This window comes from Anomaloglossus baeobatrachus, chromosome 8 (assembly GCF_048569485.1).
Source record: "Anomaloglossus baeobatrachus isolate aAnoBae1 chromosome 8, aAnoBae1.hap1, whole genome shotgun sequence".
Classification (NCBI taxonomy): domain Eukaryota; kingdom Metazoa; phylum Chordata; class Amphibia; order Anura; family Aromobatidae; genus Anomaloglossus; species Anomaloglossus baeobatrachus.
Genome location: NC_134360.1, coordinates 133249961 through 133268203, shown reverse-complemented (window position 1 = coordinate 133268203; position 18243 = coordinate 133249961). Strand labels below are relative to the sequence as shown.

General features: G+C 44.4%; 1 protein-coding gene across 1 annotated transcript in view; it reads right to left on the bottom strand.

Annotated features, from left to right (window-relative positions):
* TPR (translocated promoter region, nuclear basket protein) overlaps positions 1–18243 on the bottom strand; it is a 481409-nt gene that overhangs the window by 349285 nt on the left and 113881 nt on the right. Inside the window, exons 12-13 of the mRNA XM_075322004.1 lie at positions 477–674; positions 278–385 (exon numbers count right to left, since the gene is read on the bottom strand). Of these exons, the coding sequence (XP_075178119.1) occupies positions 278–385; positions 477–674 (306 nt within the window). The remainder of the gene's footprint in view (positions 1–277; positions 386–476; positions 675–18243) is intronic.

Sequence of the window (18243 nt, the reverse complement as noted above, 5' to 3'; positions counted from 1 at the left end):
ATACACACACACACACACACACACACACACACACACACACACACACACACACACATACATACATACATATATAACAATGCCGCGGCTTACTATGCAGATGTCCAGTATGCCCTGTCTACAAAGCAGCCTCCGTGTTATAAGCATTTCTATTTTATTGAATGCTAAATAAAACTTCATGTACTCTGGTTGGGTTTCTTCTCCCTTTCATTTCAGTATTGCTGTATAAAAACATGCCTGCAGAGGTCTAAGCTTACAGACCTTTTTCGTTATGCCCTACCTGTTGGGACAGATCCTTCACTTGTAACTCCAGCCTCTGGTTTTCTTTTTCAAGCACTGAGGAAAGCTTGTTTGCCTTATCAGTTTCACTCTGCAAACACTGAATTTCCTAAAGGAAAATTAGAAAGATGTTAAAAAAAGGGAAAAAAAAATATTGAATGCTAAAACAAAAAAAAAAAAAAAAAAAAACAACAAAATACCTTCATTGCCAATTCAAGTTTAGCTGATAGACTTGCCACAGTTTTCTGCAGACGCTCGTACTCTTCTCGCTGACGTTTCAGAATGGGTGCTTTCGCCTCCACCTCCTTCACTATGTCATCCAGGTACTTGGTAATTCTTTTATTTTCCTGCTTTTCTATTAATAATTGATCTTGAGTTTCCATGTATGCATTATAGAGCTAAAGAACGGAAAGGGGGGGAAAAAAAAATTACAAACACACACACAAACAAACACAAACTGGGTAGTAAAGCACCTCACAACTTCTAGCTGTGACTAACAGAATGACTGTGGCTTAGAGAAGTCTATGGAGGTCTCCAGAAACTCCCTTAAAAGGGATATTTCTGACTATTTATTGGTATGGTTGGACAGTGCCTGTATTCTATATCAATTAAAAAAAAAAAAAAACAGCACTTCAGCAATTTACTTTTTGCTCCACAATATTCTGACATGTGAGACATTAACCCCTTCATGGCGCAGCCTATTTGCATCTATGTATTTTTCCTCCCCAGAGCCATAACTTTTTTTATTTTTATATCCACACAAACATACAAGAGCTTATGTCTTGCGAGACAAGTTGTACTATGGAATAATTTTATGAGTGTACTAGAATATGGGAAAAATATTCCAAGTGTGGTGAAATAGTTTAAAAAAAACAAAAAAAAGAAAAAAAACAATTCTGACAGCTTTTTGAGGTTATTATTTTCATATTGTACACTTTGGTAAAAGTGATCTGACAATAGGATTCTATGGTTTGATCGCCTATTAATGCAATGTTGCAGCAACCAGAAAAACGTAATTTTGGTGTTTGGAATTTTTTTTTAACACTACACCGTGTACCAATCAGATTAATTGAGTTTATATTTTGATACATCGGGCATTTCTGAATTCAGTTCAGTTCAGAAAAACGTAATTGTTTTTACATTGTACACTTTGGTTAAAGTGATCCAACAGTACGATTCTCCTCCTTAGTAATTTATTCATCAGCCACTACATGGCAGTATGGTTCAGCAGTATGTTGCACCATACTGCCATCTTGTGGCTGATAACTTTAATTTCTTTGCCTTTTGCCAGTGCAACATAGAAAGGAGGATAGAATATTTTTGGATTAAGCAACTGATTTATAATGTGTATTGGGATTGTATTTTGGAAATAATCACTATTTTTGTATGCAAATGAATTCAATAGAAGTGTGGTTTCTTAATTTTCGGTACAGACTCATTGTTCTCCTGGTTCTAGCAATATCACAGTATTGCTGTATATAGTAAAAATTACAGTCTCCTTTGACTCCCGGCCACATGCAGAGTTTTCAGGGAGCTCCATAATGACAGGCACAGGGGTCTTCAGCGGGCTTTACACACTGCGATCTCGCTAGCGAAATCACAAGCGATCGTACCCGCCCCTGTCGGTTGTGCGACACAGGCAAATCGTTGCCCGTGCCGCACAACCTCGCTTAACCCCGTCACTTGCACTTACCTGCCCTGCGACGTCGCTCTGGCCGGCAAACTCCTTTCTAAGGGGGCGGGTCATGCGGCGTCACAGCGACGTCACACGGCAGCTGTCCAATAGAAGCGGAAGGGCGGAGATGAGCGGGACATAAACATGCCGCCCACCTCCTTCCTTCCACATTGCAGGAGGACGCAGGTAAGGTAAGGAGATGTTCGTCGCTCCTGCAGTGTCACACATAGCGATGTGTGCTGCCGCAAGAACGAGGAACATATATTCAAGAAATGGTCTGGCTCACTAGTATGGTGCTCAGGAGAAAAAAAGTCCATATATATTGAAGAAACTCCGGCACACTATGATGTATCAATTGTATTTTATTTTCATAAATTGATAATTCAGCTATAAATAACGTTTCGGCTCTTGCCTTCTTCACAACTGAAATTTACATAACAAGACATAATGGAAAAATCAGTACCAATATTCATTCATTTCATATTGATATCAATCAAGTAGCATACAACATTACAAAAAATCATTTTACCTAATTGGTGTATTTGAATAATATCTGAAGAACATCAGACGCATGAAACCATTTGTATCTGGAAAAATAATAATAATGCCCACATTTTAGGAATCATAAGCATCAAGAGGAATATCCTAATAAATATATTAGGAAAAATTCATATATATTATATATCTCAAAGAGCGTATCACCAATGTCAATCCGTGAACCCCACAGAAACATTGTTTGTGAACCAATAAATAATCAGAATAAAAGATGAAAAAGCGTCATTACCTTCATTATGACAAATAATACATGCTTATAGTTCTCAAAGAGGAAATGATGAACCGCTATGGAGCTGGAGAGGTAAAGTGAAAAAGATACTATCAGTGTAAAAGAATCAAATAATTACAAAGAAAACCGCAGCAGATCTTATGAGAATAGGATCCAGAGTGACAGAGTGCCGCTCAACAAAGGGTTAAAAAGGAGAATAAACATGACATACCTGTTTAGCTGGGGATCAGCGGTGAAGTGCGAGGTGAAGTGGCCGCGCTGGGGTTTAAATGTGCTGAGGGGCGGGCATAATTAATTAATTTCCTGTGTGTGGAACGCTTGAGAGTGAATGGCACGCAAGCCGCGCGTGCGCAGTGTACCCGGAAGTGCGCGCATGCGCAGAAGTGCAAAACAAATGAATGTGAATCACGGCTCCCGGAATCTCATTATAAAGCGAAATTTATCAAGTACGCATCTGAAAAAGAGAAAAGATAAAGGATAGGACTCTTTATAACCGCAATTAATCCTCTGTGTATATACTTATATAGTAATTTGCATAGTCATAAGAAATATACTTATGTAACTGAATACGTATAGCCAATATGCATACATACATTATAATGTGATATAAAATACGTAATATACATAATAATAGGGGGATATAACTTTAAAACCCCAACAGACATTATTGTAAGGAATTCTAGCTATAATATGTGCTCATATGAGTGTGCAAACGCTATGTGCGTCCGCACACCCCTATGTGCACCCATAACTCTTATCACATATTAAATATCTAACAGGATTCACAATAAACATTACAGAAACCTCTCATACTTATGAGAGAACCTTAACAAAAAAAGGGGGGGGGAATAGAGAACAGATAGGACGGACCCCTCATCAATAATTCTCATACTCCCTATTGAGACCAGACGGGAAAAGGGTATTCAGAGTATGAATCCAATAAGACTCTCTTTCTTTTAATTTCTTAATCCTATCACCCCCACGTCTCAAAGGTGGAATATGCTCCAAAACCTGAAATCTCATCTGAGAAATTGTATGTCCATATTGGATAAAATGATGTGGTATGGGCAACATGAGTAATTTGCAACGAATAGTGGACTTATGTTTCCCAATACGGTCTCGGACATGCTGGGTAGTCTCCCCAACATATCCGAGACCGCATGGGCACTTTATCAAAAATACCACGTATGATGTGTCACAGGTGAAAAAGTCCTTCAAATAGAAAACCTTACCAGTGCGAGGGTGTGTGCATTGATTACCTTTAATGATATTGGAGCAATGGGGACAATGTAAACAGGGATAATTACCCTGTTTAGGTGTAGCTAAGAAAGTTTGTCTAGATTTGACAATTTTATATCCTATGTCCGCCCTTACCAACATGTCTCTAAGATTGGGAGAGCGTTTGTAGCTAAAAAGAGGAGAAGAGGAGAATTCTGTTATCTGTGGATAAGAATTACGTAGTATCTGCCAATGTCTGAGAATAATACCTTTTATAATAGGATGAAGAGGATGAAAAGTGTTAACACAAGTTATAAATGGTCCTATCCTTTTTGGTCTAGTGATTGAACTATAACTTGAATGATATGCAGAATCTACTATGGGCAAAGGATAGCCACGTTGTAGAAATTTGTTGGACATTTCCTTATGTCGTTCAAGTCGTTGATCCTGGGAAGAGACAATCCTGGCCACTCTTTTGTGCTGAGATATTGGTAATGCATTCTTCAGATGTCGTGGGTGACTACTGGTATAATGTAAAAGGCTATTACGGTCTGTTGGTTTCACATAAATATCCGATGTAATAATACCCTGTGAGTTCAAATGTACACGTGTATAAAGAAAATTGATAGTAGATGAATCAACGTGTTTGGTGAAGGATAAGCCATCAACTCTAGAGTTTAAATGACATAAAAACTCAAAGAGTAATTGGGAACCAGAGAAGACAAATATATCGTCAATGTACCTTTTGTACATTAAAATATGGTTATGAAATATGGGATGATTATATACAAATTGGGATTCAAAATGCGTCATATAAATATTCGCATAAGGTGGTGCAACATTTGAACCCATAGCTGTTCCTTTGGTCTGAAAATAAAATTGATCTTGAAATAGAAATTTTTTTTTATGTAAAACAATATCCAGCAAGTCAAGACAAAATCGTGTTTGTAATGGAGAAAGGTCACTGTGATGTTCCAAAAACCACGACATTGCTTGTATACCAAGATCATGTTGTATACTAGTATACAAGGAATTAACATCAAGAGTGGCGAGGAGTGTATCTGGAGGAAGTGGGCCCAAAGATTTCAATTGCTGTAGAAAGTCATCTGTATCTCTTAGATATGAAGGAGTCTTAGATACTAATGGAGTCAAGATACGATCTAGTGTAATAGCCAATGGGGACAAGATTGAATCAATTGAAGCCACTATCGGTCGTCCAGGTGGTTGCCATAAGTTTTTATGCACCTTTGGTAAGGTGTAAAACACCGGTATAACTGGATTCACTTTGTTCAAATAGCTAGCTAATTTCGTATCAATGACCCCATGAGTGGAATAAAAATGAATTCTATCCAATATCAATTTTTTGATGTCACTAGATGGATCACGCTGTATAGGTAAGTAGGTGGACGTATCAGCCAGCTGAGCCAAGATCTCGGAGGTATAATAACTTTTATCCATCACAACCAAAGCTCCGCCTTTATCGGCTGGTTTGATAACTATTGTGGTATTATTTTTAAGAGACTGTAAAGCCTGTGATTCTCCTGGGGTTAAATTGTTTTTAATATGGAATTCTCCATTTTTAACTCTATCGGTAAATTTATCGATATCGGATTTAACCAACGAGATAAAGGTCTCAGCCGGATGGTAAGTCCGTGGTGGCATAAAGCTGCTAGGAATTGTGATATTCAAATCACGAAAAGAAGAAGGGAATTTTGTTACTTGCCGTAAATTCCTTTTCTTCTAGCTCCTATTGGGAGACCCAGACGATTGGGGTGTATAGTACTGCCTCCGGAGGCCACACAAAGCATTACACTAAAAAGTGTAAGGCCCCTCCCCTTCTGGCTATACACCCCCAGTGGGATCACTGGCTCACCAGTTTTAGTGCAAAAGCAAGAAGGAGGAAAGCCAATAACTGGTTTAAACAAATTCACTCCGAAGTAACATCGGAGAACTGAAAACCATTCAACATGAACAACATGTGTACCCGAAAAACAACCAAAAATCCCGAAGGACAACAGGGCGGGTGCTGGGTCTCCCAATAGGAGCTAGAAGAAAAGGAATTTACGGTAAGTAACAAAATTCCCTTCTTCTTCGGCGCTCCATTGGGAGACCCAGACGATTGGGACGTCCAAAAGCTGTCCCTGGGTGGGTAAAGAAATACCTCATGTTAGAGCTGTAAAACAGCCCTTCCCTACAAGGAGGCAACCGCCGCCTGCAGGACTCTTCTACCCAAGCTGGCATCCGCCTAAGCGTAGGTATGCACCTGACAATGCTTGGCGAAAGTGTGCAGACTCGACCAGGTAGCTGCCTGGCACACCTGCTGAGCCGTAGCCTGGTGCCGCAATGCCTAGGGCGCACCCACGGCTCTGGTAAAATGGGCCCTCAGCCCTGATGGAACCGGAAGCCCAGCAGAACAGTAGGCTTCAAGAATTGGTTCCTTGATCCATCGAGCCAGGGTGGATTTGGAAGCCTGCGACTCTTTACGCTGATTAGCGACAAGCACAGAGAGTGCATCCGAGCGGCGCAGAGGCGCCGTGCGGGAAATGTAGATTCTGAGTGCTCTCACCAGATCCAACAAATGCAAATCCATTTCATATCGATGAAATGGATGAGGCAAAAGGAAGGTAAGGAGATATCCTGATTGAGATGAAAGGGGGATACCACCTTAGGGAGAACTCCGGAATCGGGCGCAGCACTGCCTTGCCTTGGTGAAACACCAGGAAGGAAGCTTTTGGATGACAGCGCTGCTAGCTCGGACACTCTCCTAAGAGACGTGACCGCTACCAGAAAGGCCTCTTTCTGGGAAAGTCGAGGGAGTGAAACATCTCTCAGAGGCTCGAAGGGCGGCTTCTGGAGAGCAATTAGTACCCTGTTCAGATCCCATGGGTCCAACGGCCGCTTGTACAGAGGGACAATGTGACAAACCTCCTGCAGGAACGTGTGTACCTGAGGAAGTGGTGCTAGGCGCTTCTGAAGAATACAGATAGCGCTGAGACTTGTCCTTTGAGGGAGCCGAGTGACAACCTTTTTCCAAACCAGATTGCAGGAAGGAAGGAAAAGTAGGGAATGCAAATGGGCAGGGAGACACTCCCTGTGCAGAGCAGTAAGAGAAGAATATCCTCCACATCCTGTGGTAGATCTTGGCAGACGTCGGTTTTCTAGACTGTCTCATGGTGGCAATGACGTCCTGAGATAATCCTGAAGACGCTAGGATTCAGGACTCAAAGGCCATACCGTCAGGTTCAGGGCCGTAGAATTCAGATGGAAAAAACGGCCCTTGGGACAGTAAGTCTGGCCGGGCTGGTAGTGCCCACGGTTGGCAGACCTTGAGATGCCACAGATCCGGGGACTACGACCTCCTCGGCCAGTCTGTGGCGATGAGGATGGCGCGGCGGCAAACGGACCTGATGTTGCGTAGCCCTCTGGGCAGCAGTGTCAGAGGGGGAAACACATAGGTAGCTGGAACTGCGACCAAACCTGAACTAAGGCGTCTGCCGCCAGAGCTCTTTGATCGTGATACCGCGCCATGAAAATCGGAACCTTGTTGTTGTGCCGAGACGCTAGTAGGTCGACGTTCAGCATCCCCCAGCGTTGACAGATTTCCTGAAAACCGTCCGGGTGAAGATACCCTTCCCCTGCGTCCATACCCTGGCAACTGAGGAAGTCTGCTTCCCAGTTTTCTGCGCCCGGGATGTGAACTGCGGATATGGTGGATGCTCTGTCTTCCACCCCCATCAGACTCCGCCGGACTTCCTGGGAAGCTTGCCGACTGCGTGTTCCGCCTTGGTGGTAGATGTATGCCACCGCTGTGGAGTTGTCCGACTGAATTCGGATGTGTGTGCTTTCCAGCCACGGCTGGAAGGCTTGCAGGGCAAGATACACTGCCCAGATTTCCAGCACATTGATTTGAAGGATGGACTCCTCTGAAGAGAGTCCTTGACCGTCTGAGAAGGGGGACGTTCCTTCTAGGGACGTCGACTTCCCATCCCATTGGCAAAGAATGCCACATTGGAGTGGACGCAGATGAAACTGCGCGAAAGTGACTGCCTCTGCATGAGTCGTGTTAAGGGGTGTGACTGGCCCTGAAGGAGAGACTGCACCCCCGTCTGTAGTGAACGTGTCCAGCGGAAGCTTCACTATCGCTGAGGGAGCGTGACACTCCATGCCCAGATATGTCAGCGATTGGGTCGGTGTCAGATTTAACCTTGAGAAGATGATGATCCACCCGAAACTCTGGAGAGTCTCCAGCGCTACGCTCAGGCTGTGTTGGCATGCCTCTTGAGAGGGTGCCTTGACCAGTCGACTGTCCAAGGAAGGATCACCGAGTGACCCTGAGAGTGCAGGACTGCTCCCACTGCTGCCCTGAGCTTGGTGAAAACCCGTAGGGCTGTCGCCAGACCGAAGGGCAGGGTTACGAACTGAAGATGCTCGTCTTCAATAACGAAACGTAGCAAACGTTGGTGCTCTGGAGCAATCGGCACGTGGAGATAAGCATCCTGTGTCTATTGATGCTAGGAAATCTCCTGGAGACATTGAGGCAATGACGGAGCGGAGGGACGCCATCCGGAACCGCCTGGCCTTCACGTGCTTGTTGAGCAGTTTTAGGTCCCCCACAATCAGATTGGAGGAAAAAACGTGTCTTGTTCCTGAAGAGGAACAGGAATCACCACTCCTTCTGCCTGCAGAAGAGCATCGGCTCGGTGGGTAGGTGGGGAAGTTCTGAAGAATCGAGCCGGAGGCCGAGAACAGAACTCTATCTTGTACACGTGAGACACAATGTCTCTCACCCGCCGGTCTGTGACCTGTGGCAGCTAAATGTCGCCAAGGCGAGAGAGTCTGCCACCAACCGCGGATGCGGAGAGAGAGAGCTTAAAGTCATGAGGAGACCGCCTTGGAAGCGGTTCCTCTGGCTGCCTTCCTTGGGCGTGATTGAGCCCGCCTGGAATCTGAGCCCCTCTGAGCCTTTTGAGCCCTTTTGGACTAGGACAATTAGGACCTGCCCGAGCCTGGGAAGGACCGAAACCTCGACTGTCTCTCTCGGACAGCATTAATAGGGTAAGTCGCAATGCAGACATTGCGAGGATAAGGACGCTACCTGCGGCACAGATGTACCTGTGCTCAAGACCAGCTGCGCAAGACCAGCTGACATAGCTTAGAGTGCCCATACGGCTGCGAATGCCGGAGCAACCGACACGCCGATAGCTTCATAGACAGATTTCAACCCGGGGTCCATCTGTCTGTCAATGGCATCTTTAAGTGAAGTCCCATCTCCACTGCAACTATGGATCTAGCCGCAAGCCAGGAGATTGGGGGATCCACCTTTGGACCCTGGGTCCAGCGCCTGACCACGTCAGGGGGAAAGGGATAACTTGTATCCTTAATACATTTGGAGAAACGCTTATCTGGTAAGCGTGGTGATTCTGCACTGCTTCTCTGAAGTCAACGTGGCTAGAAAAGTACTCAATGTACGCTTGAGATACTGAAATGGGATTTCTCCTGCTGGGAAGCTGACTCCTCCACTGAAGGAGCTGGGGGAGAGATATCCAACATGCCATTGCTGGACGCTATAAGATCAGTCACCATGGCGTCACCATCCGGTGTATCCGGATTGAGAGCGGTGTCAGGATCAAAGTCCTGATCAGCTACGCCTGCCACATCATACAGAGAGTCCTCCCTGACTAGTGATGAGGCCGAGTGCCGCTCCCAGCGAGCTCGCTTAGGCTGTCTGGGACTGTCGTCCGTGTCAGAGCCTTCACCCTGGAATGCCTGGGACCCCCCCGGAGCACTGATTTTGTTCCAAATGAGGGTGGCCAGGGAGCAATGATCAAGATTGCCCATGGCCTGTCTGGACTGCAAGTCACTATCCCATGACAATCTATCAGCCGAAAATGCAACACCGTCCCTGTCCATGGACAGGGTTCACAGGTGGTTCCTTTGGCCACCTCTAGTAGAGACCCCGGCTGACCAAGTGCTACAGGGGAGCATTGCACACAACGGGGGTCAGTGGAACCTGCTTGAACAGTATCACATGCAGTAAAAGCAGCATAGAAAGCCTGTGTTGCTTTTTGCTGCTGTAGTCCAGCCATCTAGGAGCATATAGCCGAGAATAGCGACCGCACAGTGCAATGTATAGCATACAAGCATAAAGTACAAATGAGCACTTCAGCACATGCAATATGAGCAGCTTAGAAAGCCTGTGCCTTGGCACCCTTGCTTTTTTGCTGCTGTAGACTAGCCATCTAGGAGAATATCGCCAAGAATAGCGACCGTACAGTGCAATGTATAGCATACAAGCATAAGTACAAATGAACACTTCAGCACATGCAATACAAGCAGCCTAGAAAAACTGTGCCTTAGCACCTTTGCTTTTTTGCTGCTGTAGTCTAGCCATTCTAGGAGAATATAGCCAAGAATAGCGACCGTACAGTGCAATGTATAGCATACAAGCATAAGTACAAATGAACACTTCAGCACATGCAATACAAGCAGCATAGAAAGCCTGTGCTTTAGCACCCTTGCTTTTTAGCTGCTGTTGTCTCGCCATCTAAGAGGGCATATAGCCAAAAATAGCGACCTACAGTGCAGTGTAAGCATAAAATACAAATGGACACAACGGTATTTAGTGGGGTCAGCACTTCAGGTGCTGCTTACCGCCCGCCTATAGGCGGGTGTGTGGTCGCCAGAGTCCTGTGACTTGGTTGCCAGCTCGGACTGCAGGAATGGCTGCCGGCGTCCTTCTCCAGCTCGTGTGACGAGGGGCGGGCCGTGGGCGTGCCCCAGGCAAGAGCGGGAAACCGACGTCCCACTGTGTCCAATGAAGGGGGCTGGAGAATGCAAAGCAGACTCCAGCCCTCGGCGCTGACTTCTGTACAGCGTCCCGCCTCTCCCCTGACTGGCAGGGCTGGGGGCGGGAACGAAACGAAAACTAGGCCGGAAAGCCGGGGACTCGAGTAATAAGCGCGGCCGTCCTATGCACGGCCAGCGCGGAGTCCCCGGCGCACCACAAGTCCCAGCCGCGCCACAGTGTAAAAACACCTAGCAGCGGCCCGGCGCGGCAGTTCCCAATACATAAATTCACACAGCAAAGCTGCCGTGAATAATAGCACGAGCGCTCCGCGCTGTTGTCCCCGGCGCACTAGCACTCCCAGCAATGCTGGTGTGTGTGTGCGCGATGTGTACGGGGACACAGAGTACCTTAATGTAGCAGGGCCCTGTCCCTGACGATACTCAGCTCCATATCCAGCAGGTTCTCTGGGTCTGTGGATGGAGCCCGGTCTCAGTGCCTGGAGACCTGTAAGATCCCACTTCACCCAGAGCCCTGAGGGGGGATGGGGAAGGAAAACAGCATGTGGGCTCCAGCCTCCGTACCCGCAATGGGTACCTCAACCTTAACAAACACCCGACCAAAGTGGGGTGAGAAGGGAGCATGCTGGGGGCCCTATATGGGCCCACTTTTCTTCCATCCGACATAGTCAGCAGCTGCTGCTGACTAAAAACAGTGGAGCTATGCGTGGATGTCTGACCTCCTTCGCACAAAGCAGAAAACTGGTGAGCCAGTGATCCCACTGGGGGTGTATAGCCAGAAGGGGAGGGGCCTTACACTTTTTAGTGTAATGCTTTGTGTGGCCTCCGGAGGCAGTACTATACACCCCAATCGTCTGGGTCTCCCAATGGAGCGCCGAAGAAAACTGTGATTCTGATGTATCTGAGACTACAGGACTAGAATCATGAGATAATTGATTAAAGTGTACTTTCAGTCTAACAGATCTATAAAATCTATAAGATCTATAAATCTTTTACTGAAAGTACACTTTAATCAATTATCTCATGATTCTAGTCCTGTAGTCTCAGATACATCAGAATCACAGTTTTCTTTTCGCGATTTGAATATCACAATTCCTAGCAGCTTTATGCCACCACGGACTTACCATCCGGCTGAGACCTTTATCTCGTTGGTTAAATCTGATATCGATAAATTTACCGATAGAGTTAAAAATGGAGAATTCCATATTAAAAACAATTTAACCCCAGGAGAATCACAGGCTTTACAGTCTCTTAAAAATAATACCACAATAGTTATCAAACCAGCCGATAAAGGCGGAGCTTTGGTTGTGATGGATAAAAGTTATTATACCTCCGAGATCTTGGCTCAGCTGGCTGATACGTCCACCTACTTACCTATACAGCGTGATCCATCTAGTGACATCAAAAAATTGATATTGGATAGAATTCATTTTTATTCCACTCATGGGGTCATTGATACGAAATTAGCTAGCTATTTGAACAAAGTGAATCCAGTTATACCGGTGTTTTACACCTTACCAAAGGTGCATAAAAACTTATGGCAACCACCTGGACGACCGATAGTGGCTTCAATTGATTCAATCTTGTCCCCATTGGCTATTACACTAGATCGTATCTTGACTCCATTAGTATCTAAGACTCCTTCATATCTAAGAGATACAGATGACTTTCTACAGCAATTGAAATCTTTGGGCCCACTTCCTCCAGATACACTCCTCGCCACTCTTGATGTTAATTCCTTGTATACTAGTATACAACATGATCTTGGTATACAAGCAATGTCGTGGTTTTTGGAACATCACAGTGACCTTTCTCCATTACAAACACGATTTTGTCTTGACTTGCTGGATATTGTTTTACATAAAAAAAAATTTCTATTTCAAGATCAATTTTATTTTCAGACCAAAGGAACAACTATGGGTTCAAATGTTGCACCACCTTATGCGAATATTTATATGACGCATTTTGAATCCCAATTTGTATATAATCATCCCATATTTCATAACCATATTTTAATGTACAAAAGGTACATTGACGATATATTTGTCTTCTCTGGTTCCCAATTACTCTTTGAGTTTTTATGTCATTTAAACTCTAGAGTTGATGGCTTATCCTTCACCAAACACGTTGATTCATCTACTATCAATTTTCTTTATACACGTGTACATTTGAACTCACAGGGTATTATTACATCGGATATTTATGTGAAACCAACAGACCGTAATAGCCTTTTACATTATACCAGTAGTCACCCACGACATCTGAAGAATGCATTACCAATATCTCAGCACAAAAGAGTGGCCAGGATTGTCTCTTCCCAGGATCAACGACTTGAACGACATAAGGAAATGTCCAACAAATTTCTACAACGTGGCTATCCTTTGCCCATAGTAGATTCTGCATATCATTCAAGTTATAGTTCAATCACTAGACCAAAAAGGATAGGACCATTTATAACTTGTGTTAACACTTTTCATCCTCTTCATCCTATTATAAAAGGTATTATTCTCAGACATTGGCAGATACTACGTAATTCTTATCCACAGATAACAGAATTCTCCTCTTCTCCTCTTTTTAGCTACAAACGCTCTCCCAATCTTAGAGACATGTTGGTAAGGGCGGACATAGGATATAAAATTGTCAAATCTAGACAAACTTTCTTAGCTACACCTAAACAGGGTAATTATCCCTGTTTACATTGTCCCCATTGCTCCAATATCATTAAAGGTAATCAATGCACACACCCTCGCACTGGTAAGGTTTTCTATTTGAAGGACTTTTTCACCTGTGACACATCATACGTGGTATTTTTGATAAAGTGCCCATGCGGTCTCGGATATGTTGGGGAGACTACCCAGCATGTCCGAGACCGTATTGGGAAACATAAGTCCACTATTCGTTGCAAATTACTCATGTTGCCCATACCACATCATTTTATCCAATATGGACATACAATTTCTCAGATGAGATTTCAGGTTTTGGAGCATATTCCACCTTTGAGACGTGGGGGTGATAGGATTAAGAAATTAAAAGAAAGAGAGTCTTATTGGATTCATACTCTGAATACCCTTTTCCCGTCTGGTCTCAATAGGGAGTATGAGAATTATTGATGAGGGGTCCGTCCTATCTGTTCTCTATTCCCCCCCCCTTTTTTTGTTAAGGTTCTCTCATAAGTATGAGAGGTTTCTGTAATGTTTATTGTGAATCCTGTTAGATATTTAATATGTGATAAGAGTTATGGGTGCACATAGGGGTGTGCGGACGCACATAGCGTTTGCACACTCATATGAGCACATATTATAGCTAGAATTCCTTACAATAATGTCTGTTGGGGTTTTAAAGTTATATCCCCCTATTATTATGTATATTACGTATTTTATATCACATTATAATGTATGTATGCATATTGGCTATACGTATTCAGTTACATAAGTATATTTCTTATGACTATGCAAATTACTATATAAGTATATACACAGAGGATTAATTGCGGTTATAAAGAGTCCTATCCTTTATCTTTTCTCTTTTTCAGATGCGTACTTGATAAATTTCGCTTTATAATGAGATTCCGGGAGCCGTGATTCACTTTCATTTGTTTTGCACTTCTGCGCATGCGCGCACTTCCGGGTACACTGCGCACGCGCGGCTTGCGTGCCATTCACTCTCAAGCGTTCCACACACAGGAAATTAATTAATTATGCCCGCCCCTCAGCACATTTAAACCCCAGCGCGGCCACTTCACCTCGCACTTCACCGCTGATCCCCAGCTAAACAGGTATGTCATGTTTATTCTCCTTTTTAACCCTTTGTTGAGCGGCACTCTGTCACTCTGGATCCTATTCTCATAAGATCTGCTGCGGTTTTCTTTGTAATTATTTGATTCTTTTACACTGATAGTATCTTTTTCACTTTACCTCTCCAGCTCCATAGCGGTTCATCATTTCCTCTTTGAGAACTATAAGCATGTATTATTTGTCATAATGAAGGTAATGACGCTTTTTCATCTTTTATTCTGATTATTTATTGGTTCACAAACAATGTTTCTGTGGGGTTCACGGATTGACATTGGTGATACGCTCTTTGAGATATATAATATATATGAATTTTTCCTAATATATTTATTAGGATATTCCTCTTGATGCTTATGATTCCTAAAATGTGGGCATTATTATTATTTTTCCAGATACAAATGGTTTCATGCGTCTGATGTTCTTCAGATATTATTCAAATACACCAATTAGGTAAAATGATTTTTTGTAATGTTGTATGCTACTTGATTGATATCAATATGAAATGAATGAATATTGTTACTGATTTTTCCATTATGTCTTGTTATGTAAATTTCAGTTGTGAAGAAGGCAAGAGCCGAAACGTTATTTATAGCTGAATTATCAATTTATGAAAATAAAATACAATTGATACATCATAGTGTGCCGGAGTTTCTTCAATATATATGCAAGAACGAGGAACAACATCTCTAATAAGCAGAAAACCATTTTTTGTTTCAGGACGACCTCTCCGCGGCAAACGATTTTGACCGCTTTTGCGATAGTTTAAGATCGCTCAAAAGTGTCACACGCTGCGATTTAGTTAATTACGCCGGATGTGCGTCACAAACACAGTGACCCCGACGATAATTCATTAACGATATCGTAGCGTGTAAAGCACCCTTTCTGCAGATCCCCGACTGTTAAAGTAACCCATCGGCCCACCACATCACAGGCGTGACGATGGGCGCACAGAATGGCACACTTACATGCTGCCTCTAGCAATTACTAGTGGCAGGTCCCGTCTAACACACAAGCGATTACCTGCAGAGTATGGAGCAAGCTAACCCAGTCAGCCCACTCCATATTCCCGCGTACAAGTACAGCGCATGTTATGAAAGAGTTAACATGCTTGTTTACAGCTAGTTAATAAACAGTAAAGTGAATATCTGTAGAATGATTGGTCAAATTTTACCAAACAGTAAAATTGCAGAAGTTATTGTTTTTACAAGTACTATCCAACACTACCAAAAATTCAGGAATCCGGCACAGCATCTTGATAAAAAAAACAAAAAACGGATTTTTGTGTACTCACCGTAAAATCATTTTCTCTTAGCCATCATTGGGGGACATAGGACCATGGGTGTTATGCTGCCTATCCATAGGAGGACACTAAGTAAATGCAAAAGCATAGCTCCTCCTCTGCAGTATACACCCCCTGGCCGGGCCAGGCAAGCTCAGTTTTAGTACACAAGCAGAAGGAGAAAAAGCCAGTAAAAACCTACCTCAACAGAGGAACATGAGAAAAGAAGAGTCATAACCAAATAAGGTACTGAGAGAACCAAGGCCCAACAGGGCAACAGGGTGGGTGCTGTGTCCCCCAATGATGACTAAGAGAAAGCGATTTTATGGTGAGTACTCAAAAATCCGTTTTTCTCTGACGCCTCATTGGGGGACACAGGACCATGGGACGTCCTAAAGCAGTCCATGGGTGGGAAACATAAAAGAAGACAACACAACCCAAGGACTAGGAACCAGTCTCAGACAGCCTGGAGCGCCTACTGAGAGAGGTGCTCTACTGCCGTTTGCAGAATTTTCCTACCCAGATTTGCCTCAGCTGAAACCTGGGTATGGACTCTGTAATGCTTTGAAAACGTATGTAGGCTAGACCAGGTCGCAGCCTTACACACCTGTTCCACTGAAGCCTGATGCCGAATGGCCCACGAAGCGCCAACTGTTTCCGTGGAATGAGCCCGTAGCCCAGTAGGAATGGGCTCGAGTTGCAAGCGGTAGACTTGCTGGATCGCAGAGCGAATCCAGCGAGCCAGAGTCGCCTTTGAAGCTGCCTGTCCCTTCTTAGGCCCCTCAAAAATGACGAACAAAGAGTCCGTTTTCCTAAAGGGGGCTGTCCTGGATATGTAATATCTGAGAGCTCTGACGAGGTCTAACGAATGCAGAGACCTTTCCACCCTATGAACTGGGTGTGGACAAAAGGAAGGCAGAACTATGTCCTCGTTCAAATGAAACGGGGTAGGAACCTTTGGAAGAAAATCCGGAAGGGGGCGCAGAACCTCCTTGTCCTGGTGAAAAATCAGAAAAGGCTCGCGGCAAGAGAGTGCTGCTAGCTCCGAAACTCGTCTGATGGACGTAATTGCCACCAGGAACGTTACCTTCCAGGACCGAAAAACGAAGGGAATTTTGTTACTTACCGTAAATTCCTTTTCTTCTAGCTCCAATTGGGAGACCCAGACGATTGGGTGTATAGCTACTGCCTCCGGAGGCCACACAAAGTATTACACTAAAAAGTGTAAGGCCCCTCCCCTTCTGCATATACACCCCCCGTGGATCACGGGCTGCTTCAGTTTTAGTGCAAAAGCAAGAAGGAGGAAAGCCAATAACTGGTTAAACAATTCAATCCGAAGGAACATCGGAGAACTGAAACCATTCAACATGAACAACATGTGTACCCGAACAACCAAAAAATCCCGAAGGAACAGGGGCGGGTGCTGGGTCTCCCAATTGGAGCTAGAAGAAGGGAATTTTGTTACTTACCGTAAATTCCTTTTCTTCTAGCTCCTATTGGGAGACCCAGACAATTGACGATTGGTGTATAGCTACTGCCTCCGGAGGCCACACAAAGCATTACACTAAAAAGTGTAAGGCCCCTCCCCTTCTGGCTATACACCCCCAGTGGGATCACTGGCTCACCAGTTTTAGTGCAAAAGCAAGAAGGAGGAAAGCCAATAACTTGGTTAAACAAATTCACTCCGAGTAACATCGGAGAACTGAAAAACCGTTCAACATGAACAACATGTGTACCCGAAAAAACCCAAAAGAAGGGAATTTTGTTACTTACCGTAAATTCCTTTTCTTCTAGCTCCTATTGGGAGACCCAGACGATTGGGTGTATAGCACTGCCTCCGGAGGCCACACAAAGCAATTACACTAAAAAGTGTAAGGCCCCTCCCCTTCTGGCTATACACCCCCAGTGGGATCACTGGCTCACCAGTTTTAGTGCAAAAGCAAGAAGGAGGAAAGCCAATAACTGGTTTAAACAAATTCACTCCGAAGTAACGTCGGAGAACTGAAAAACCATTCAACATGAACAACATGTGTACCCGAAAAACCACCAAAAATCCCGAAGGACAACAGGGCGGGTGCTGGGTCTCCCAATAGGAGCTAGAAGAAAAGGAATTTACGGTAAGTAACAAAATTCCCTTCTTCTTCGGCGCTCCATTGGGAGACCCAGACGATTGGGACGTCCAAAAGCTGTCCCTGGGTGGGTAAAGAAATACCTCATGTTAGAGCTGCAAAGACAGCCCTCCCCTACGGGGAGGCAACTGCCGCCTGCAGTACTCTTCTACCTAGGCTGGCGTCCGCCGAAGCATAGGTATGCACCTGATAATGTATGGTGAAAGTGTGCAGACTCGACCAGGTAGCTGCCTGGCACACCTGTTGAGCCGTAGCCTGGTGTCGTAATGCCCAGGACGCACCCACGG